The sequence below is a fragment of the Helianthus annuus genome, chromosome 4 (genome assembly GCF_002127325.2).
Source record: "Helianthus annuus cultivar XRQ/B chromosome 4, HanXRQr2.0-SUNRISE, whole genome shotgun sequence".
NCBI classification, from domain to species: domain Eukaryota; kingdom Viridiplantae; phylum Streptophyta; class Magnoliopsida; order Asterales; family Asteraceae; genus Helianthus; species Helianthus annuus.
Window position 1 is genome coordinate 139,795,949 of NC_035436.2, and position 8,092 is coordinate 139,804,040.

At 38.3% G+C, this 8,092-nt stretch overlaps 1 protein-coding gene across 1 annotated transcript; it reads right to left on the bottom strand.

Moving 5' to 3' along the window:
* Positions 1-5,894: 5,894 nt before the first annotated feature.
* Positions 5,895-7,877, bottom strand: LOC110936875 (serine/threonine-protein kinase OXI1). Its single transcript, XM_022179291.2, has 2 exons — positions 7,354-7,877; positions 5,895-6,843 (listed from the first exon to the last, which is right to left on the bottom strand). The coding sequence occupies exons 1-2, from the start codon at positions 7,719-7,721 to the stop codon at positions 6,057-6,059; spliced, it is 1,155 nt and encodes a 384-aa protein (XP_022034983.1). The 5' UTR covers positions 7,722-7,877; the 3' UTR covers positions 5,895-6,056.
* Positions 7,878-8,092: the final 215 nt, after the last annotated feature.

Consider the following 8,092-nt stretch of genomic DNA (forward strand, 5'->3'; position numbering starts at 1 on the left):
AATCCAAGCTTCGTTGACGGACCACCAAGAGATTGTTTTCCGTAATCTCCATGTATCTCTGAGCTCTGCGAATGCAACTAGCTAAACACCAACGAATGTCAATGAGTTCCATCTCTTCCGGATCGATCTGGTCGTAGTCTTCTTTGGTTAACTCAGAGTTTCCAATTTTGCCAGCTACAAGACCTTCATATGACTCCAGAACAGATGCAAGGAAACTCATTTGCTGCTTTGCTGCATTGATGCTCATTGCAGGAGAATTCTTCAGTTTAAGAGCAATGTTGCACAGAATCTCCTCAGTTTCATCAAAACTTGACTTTGAAGATGAATGGTATCCAGAATGATGACTTGTTGAAGTTGTTGGTGGTTCTTTCATCTTCTCACCACTGAATGCTGTCTTTGGTGAACCAACGCCTTTCTCCGAAGGTACACTGCCTTTGTAGTACAAGCCAACATTTTGTTGATGTGAAGAACCAGTCATCTTGCTTTGCTTTTGTAGTTCCAGCTCATGACTCTCTATCTTTTCAAACAATACATCAAGAGAAATCGTATCATATAAAGCATCATTTTTCAAAATAAACACAAACGTTTGCCACTGATCAGCTCGTGGTAACGCTTCAATCACTTTATCGATAAGTTCCTCTCTTGTTTTCATTATCTCAAATCTCTCAAGTTCAATTTTAATATGACAAAATCTTTCTATCATTTGCCTCACCGACTCTCCTTTTAAACTATCAAACAGATCAAATTCTTTTTTAAGTAAAGCAATTTTGTTCTTTTTTATCTGTTTACCCCCCTCAGCTTTAACACGTAAAGCTTCCCAAACTGATTTAGATGACCCATCATGATTCAGCAACGCAAAGATATCATTTCTGATTGCTGACTGGATGAACGCAATCATTCTCTGTTCGACAGCAAACTCAGATTTATCTTCTCTGGTAAATCTCTTGAACGGTAGTTCTTCGCCTTTATCATCTTTTGGCCGTTCGTATCCAAACTCTAAACAAAACCAGCTTTCATGAGCATACGCTTTCGCCCAGTTGAGAAAACGTTCTTTCCACCAGGTACAATCCTCAATGCTCTCTAGAGTTGGTGGCTTTGAGTGTGTTCGGTAGAAGTTATCATGCTTGATGTTCTCATTGATGGCTTTCGTGATGGTCTTTGGTGTAACAGTTGTTGTTTCGGAAGAATCGGATGTGAACGCGTTGAAAAACGTGTTGTAGAATTCTTTAGCCATGATGCAAACCTTGAATCAACAAACAAACAAACACTTATCAGTTTAAACACTTATCGAACTGGTGAATATTCTGTGCGGACTGAAGGTTGACAAACTGTGCGGACTGAATTTGATGCGAACTGAGATTTAAGTTGTCAAACCGTACGAAGTGCTATGACCCGGATCAAATTCAAACAACCTGACCCACTACGTGCAGACTGAGTTCACTCTCAATTGACCTGGTTCACAAAGACACGACCTGAACTGTTTCAAGTGATTTGACTAAACTGCTTTGAACCGTATGACCTTGATGCAATGAACCTTGACTTTCAATCCATCCAAACTTGAATTTCAAAATGAATTCACATACAACTGATGCACAATCTTTGATTCTTGTGAAAATCTGATATTTCAATTTAGATGGCCGATAATACTGTTTTGATTATAAAATGTGATTGGGCCAATATCATGTGCAACTTCGGCCGAGATATCCACGTGTTCACATGTTGTATTAAATGGGCTAACAAAACACAATCTTATTGGACCTTTAATCAAAATGTACTGACATTACTTGGATCGAGAATTACATTCAGTCAATTTATGGGTCTATGATATATAGTGGACTGTCAATTTTGATATTCGCGTGATTATGATTGGACCTCAAATATTCACCTTTTTAATGATTGGGCCGTTAACATTCAAAGCACATGGGTCTGACAAATGATCAGATTAAAACAAGTATCACGTGAACAACTGAACCAATTTCAAACGGAAATCGTGTTTCAAACGGTATTCTCAAACGGAATACATTCCTCAAACGGATCAACCCAATGTTTCAAACGAGATACCCGATTTCAAACGAAATGTTGCTGCTTTCAAACGGAAGCACTTGTTTTCAAACGGAATATGTCAATTTCAAATGAAAACAGACCTAAAAACTCAGATTTCTCCTAAACGGCTAGGAATTAGGATCTGAAACTTGGTAGGGTTATAGATCAGGTGTTTTCGCACAACATATCAAAAAATCAGACGATTTGGACCGTAAAAACCCGTTCAATTTGATGAAAATCAGTGAAAAACATGAAAGAATGAAAAAGATGAAGAAGTAGATGAAATTTGGATCTGAAATCGATGAAATCACGAGCGGAAATGTGTGTTGGATCAGTGCAATGGAGCTCCTGCTCTGATACCACTTGTAGGACCGGTTTTAACTCCGAAACGATTGCGAAACGAACGTATGACGTGCGGAATCCATACACGAACGCGACCTAACACACACGATGTAATATAAACGTGATTCTATATAAGATTTGATAAAGTACAACACCTTGAATCACTTTCTCTCTCTAGAATCTCTCTCTAGATCTAGAGTTCTCTAAAACACAAATGAGGCAAAAGTCTAAATTCTAAACATAACCTCCCTATTTATAGGTCAAAAGGGGAATTAATGAGACTTCTCATTAATTACAGAAATGCCACCTTACCTTTTGCCTAGTTATTACAATATAAGCTTGCTATCTTCAGTTTCTCGCTACGGCTCGGATTGACGAAGGCTATAGACATAAATGCACTAACAAAAATGTTTTTTGTTATTTTTGGCGTTTTGTAAGGAATAATCATTTTTAGTATACTTTGGCGTTTTGCTAATAAAGAGAGAAATATATCATTTAATTATCTTAAAAAAAGAAGATTACACAGAAGAAAAAAAGAGGAAAAAAATTAAAATGCTTCGTCAGAAGGTACTTTATCTAAAAAGTATCCATCATTTGCGTCATCTTCTTCCTCCTCGGAGTCTTCATCTGGATCTTCATCCATGTCTTGCTTCTTGTTCCTGAAGATTCTAAAGCCTCCACTTGAACATGTCTTGCATTAACTCCAATTTTGAGTCTATTTCTGTGTTGGTACAAGTGGCGTTATGCAATTCTTCCATGAAACCAAGACGCTGCTTTGTCATGATGTTTTCTAGCCGGTAGACTTCCTGCTCTCTGCTGTCGTATGTAACGGTCACCATGTCTGTTTCATCATCAAAACGCCATGATGTCATGACAGGGTCCGGCTTCACATTTGCTTTGATTGGTTCAAATTTTCTGGTTAATGCTTTCATAAGCATGTGTGTTTCATGGCATTCGTTGTCTAGAGCGATGTCAAGGAATAAGATTCCCCTCTGTATGTCTTCTTCCATCTTTAGAATTAACCTGACCGTCTTAACATACACCCTCCTTCTGTTGTTAAAACGGAGAACGAATCGCCTGATTGCCAGAGTGTATCTCCACGAAACGATTGTTGCCATTTTTGGCGTTTTTGTTAAGTTGGCATTTTTGGTTAAAGATGTTTTTTTGCAGAAATGGATAGATTGAAGTGATTATGGAAGCTATGTTATACCTCGTTTATATAATGATGTTTTTGGCGCGTAATTTAAGAGGGAATTTTCTTCTAATAAATGTTAATAAGTGAAATTCAGTTACTGTGTTGTTTCATCTTCCTGTAATATCCAAGGCGTTTTATGACTAATTTTTGGCGTTTTGTTTTTAATGGCGTTTTATTTTTTTATTTTTGAATGGCGTGTTATCATTTGATGGTGTTTTGAATATGAGCGGTAAAATACCCTTTTACCTTTAATGAAGCGCGTCCCACATAATAAAATTGATGTTATGTACGAAAATGCCACCGCGCAATCTAGTCCTTGGATTGTTTTGATCGGACGACCCATAAGCGTTTTCACCGTTCTCACACTTTTCACCGTTTTCTCTAAATCCTGACTCTCTCTCTCTCTCTCTCTCTCTATATATATATATATATATATATATATATATATATATATATATATATATATATATCATAATATCATAAAAAATATTATGACACGAATCAAAATATTTCAAAACTATTCGTCTTCTTTGACGTAGTGCTAATTTAGCACTCAGTCTTCTGTGTCGTAGAATGTAGAATATTAAGATATGTTTTTACTCGAAAAAAACAATGTCAATATTATATAGAGTAAACTTCCGTTTTGCTCTCTGTGGTTTGGTCACTTTATCGGTTTTGCCCCAAATCTTTAAAAATAGTCATTTTACTCCCTGATGTTTTGATTTTGTCTCCAGTTTGCTCCCCGGCTCTAACTCAGTTAAAACGGTCAGTTAAAAGTAGGGGTATTTCAGTAATTTTACTTGTAATCAGTAGGGTATTTTAGTAATTTTACACATAAACATTTAATTATTTGTTTTAATATTAAAAAATATAAGTCTAATTATTTATTTATTATGTTTGCCTTCCCCAATCCCCTTCTCTCTCGATCTATACATGTCTACATATTTTTTTTTGAAAGGAGACATATCTACAGATGAATCCATCTCATCTCCACCCTGCTACCCCCTTTCTCCCCCTCGATGTGCTGACCGACGACGGGTTCCCACCGGCGCCAGTTAACCGGCAACACTCCTCACCCCTCACCTCACCTCACCTGCTCTTCTCTCTTGGCGATCGGAGCCGCCATTCCAGCGACTCCTCCGACACCCCCCCCCCTTCTGGTTCCGTCAAACACACACCACCTGCATTCTTGTTCTCTGCAATTGTTCATGGAGAAAACCCTAAATCCACCATTGCAGCTCTTTTTTTTTTACTCAATTAGAGGACCGACCACCACCATTGGGTGGTGGTGAGCGGCGGCAGACATCAGGGAGCGAACATGAGAGAGGGGGAGAGAGAGAGAAGCGGAGGAGCAGTCCGACGACTGCCCGACGGCGGCGGTCGGAGTCTCGGTCCGACAGAATTTCCGGTAAAACCCCTTCCTCATTTCCTTCATTTCCTTCATTTTTGTGTTTCTCTGAAGAGTCTGATGAAATATGATAATGATAATGTTTATGGTGGCGGTAATGGTGGCGGCGGCCGCGGATTATATTGGGGGCGACGAATTATGGTGGTGGTAAGTGTGTGTGTGAGAGAGAGAGAGAGTTGTGGTGGTGGTGGCGGCGGATTATGGTGGCAGTGGTGGATTTTGGTGGCCGTAATGGTGGTTGTGGGTGATGTTTGAAGGTGAGAGCTGATATGTGTCTGTATATATGAATAAATAGCAATGATTTTATCTTTTTATTTTTATTAGTTAACTCTTTTAGGAATTAGTAATAGGTAATTAAATACTCATATATAAAGTTACTAAAATACCCTTACTTTCAACTGAATGTTTTGACTGAGTTAGAGTCTTGGAGCAAACTGGAGACAAAATCAAAACATCGGGGAGTAAAATAGCTATTTTTAAAGGTTTGGGCAAAACCGTTAAAGTGAACAAACCACATAGAGCAAAACGGAAGTTTACTCTATTATATAAAAAATGGCAAGTAGGTTATAAAATTGTAGTTGTTGTCAACTATAAAAAAAAAAACAAATTACTTTTACAATCAATAATTATCTCCTATAGTTGTTTGTCATGCAAGTTCATTCAATAGGTTGCAAAACTGGTTTTGCAAATCGGGTTATGTCGTGCGGGTTACAAACTACCGGGTTGAAACCATGTGGCTGGAAAATATCCAAACCGAGTACTAACCTACGGGTTGAATAGAGTCCAAACCGGATTGACTATAAATAAGGTTCAACCTGGTTAGATTTGTCGAGTTCGATTTCTAACCCAGTTTAAAGTTCCACATCTACCTACAAGGCTACAACTTCCTATTGTAAAATCACCCACAACAGTAACTGCATTATTACTTGTACATTTGTCCCCAATTAAAAATACACTTGACAATATTCCCGTCTGTATATTAAATGAATAGAGTAGCATTTTGAATTAAAAAATCAAATAAATCAAGTCAAATTCAAAAACCAAAAAGTTCTTTAGGATCCATTTTGGTCATTTTCCTTGTCCAATGACGTCACCGCTTACATCATCCACCTTAAACACCTCATGGACAAAATCTTCTATATCAATTTTTTTATTCAACTCTGTACACTCCTCATCGAACCGTCCAGGAACAAAAGGTGGCCTCGAGATTTGAACCACGTGTCCCCAGTCAACCCCTTTGAAGAAATCGTGGCCCTTGATTTCCGCTACCGTTATTCTCTGTTTCGGATCCTTCTCCAGCAATTTTCTGATCAAATCTCTTAACGGCGTCGGTTCTCCGACGAGATCCGCCGGTTTTGATAAAATCCGGTAAAACGTCTCCTTCCTATCCAATCCACGAAACGGCGTCGTACCGTAAAGCATTTCATGCAAAACGACACCCAAACACCACCAGTCCACCGCGAAATCGTGACCGTTGCCTTGTATCATCTCAGGTGCCACGTACTCCTCTGTTCCAACAAACGAGTTTGATTTTGTTAGTGACCGAGTCTCGCAACTCGGTTCTGAGTTGACAGACTCGGCGGGATGTACCGAGTCATCCGCCGAGATAGGAGAGTAGCAACAGTTGTACAACTTTGAAACTCGCTTATTCTTCTTTGGTAACGGATACGGTGTCGTTTTCGCTGATGGTGATATGGACTCAACCTTTGGTGATAGTTTTGTTGAGAGATCGAAATCAACAAGCATTAGGTGTCCGTTTTCTTGAATCATAACGTTTTCCGGCTTTAAATCTCGGTAAACAATACCTAATCCGTGAAGATATTCTAGCGCAAGCACCAATTCCGCCGCGTAAAACCTAAAATGATTCCAAATATTAATGAATTTGTAACAGAAACCAATCAAAATGCAAGAATGGTTACACAGATCTAGAAGACAAGTTTAAGAGTATCCCAAAACTTTTTTTTGGATACAGGGGCATCCTAATACATAAATCGAGGAGAAAATATTTTTTTACTAATTTTACACTCAGTCGAGAAAGTTGAGGGATAGCTCCTTGTACATTAGATCTGCCCCTGTTTACAGCATGCATAATGCTTAATGCCCTTTTTCGTCACATCAGTATCGTAATGTCTTTTCAAGAAATATGTAACGATTAATGTCTTTTAATGTCCATTTCATTCAATACTTTCTATTTTTTTCCTCCTCTTTGGGCATTTCTAGAAATGTCTCTCCCTGTTCATACCCCTATAACGCCCAGATATTGTGTTAAAGACGTTATCAAACCCTTTCGTATCTCTATAATGCCTATTACGCATGACTTATAATAAAATAATTTGTAATGTAATAAGTGCAAACTGGATTTTACCTGATGAAGTCATTGGAGAACATTTTCTCGGTCTGTTTCTTACGTAGAAAATTGAGATCACGTCCTGGACAATAATCAATGGCGTATCCAACAACATGCTCCGTTGATAACAGGCCGCGAAGTTTCGGTAGCAACGGGTGTTGAAACCGTCGCAAAACCTCCTGCTCGAACATGATTCGCTTGTACTCACTACCGTCGCTGTCATTGTTCTTGGCTTTTTTCTTAATAGAAGCCCTGGAAATGACCTTCAACGCGAGCAATTCTCCGTCGTTTTGCACCAAGAATACTACTCCTTTAGCACCTCGCCCTAACGGCGTTAAAACCTTTAACTTGTTTATGTCTAACGATGGGACTTGATCGTCGTTCATAGCGGTTACAGGTACGAATACAGTTTGTTCTGCTTGGTTTAATTTACGGGCCTTAATTGATTTATATATGTGGTTGGTGAAGTGCGTGGGGAAGGGGTTATTTAGTACTTTTTCATTGCTTAAGAGAGTTGGGAGTTAACCCAAAAATAGTCAATATGGGAGGTGTGCTTCTCGAACATATTCAATGTTGAGGGCTTTTAAAGTTTCAAAGAACAAACTCGTCCACGTAAAATAATACTAAATTGCATTTACCAAATACCGATGCTATATTTTATTCGCATAATTACCGCATATGCTGTTGTTATCTATTATCCATATTTTTAAAGGAATTTCATGAAATAATATTTATTGAAATAAAAATAAATAATTAA

Bases quoted from the DNA above. Each gene is read 5' to 3' on its own strand.
- LOC110936875 (XM_022179291.2), bottom strand. From the start codon at position 7,721: ATGAACGACGATCAAGTCCCATCGTTAGACATAAACAAGTTAAAGGTT. The intron at 6,844-7,353 runs GTAAAATCCAGT...GAATCATTTTAG, and splicing joins TTCTCCAATGACTTCATCAG to GTTTTACGCGGCGGAATTGG.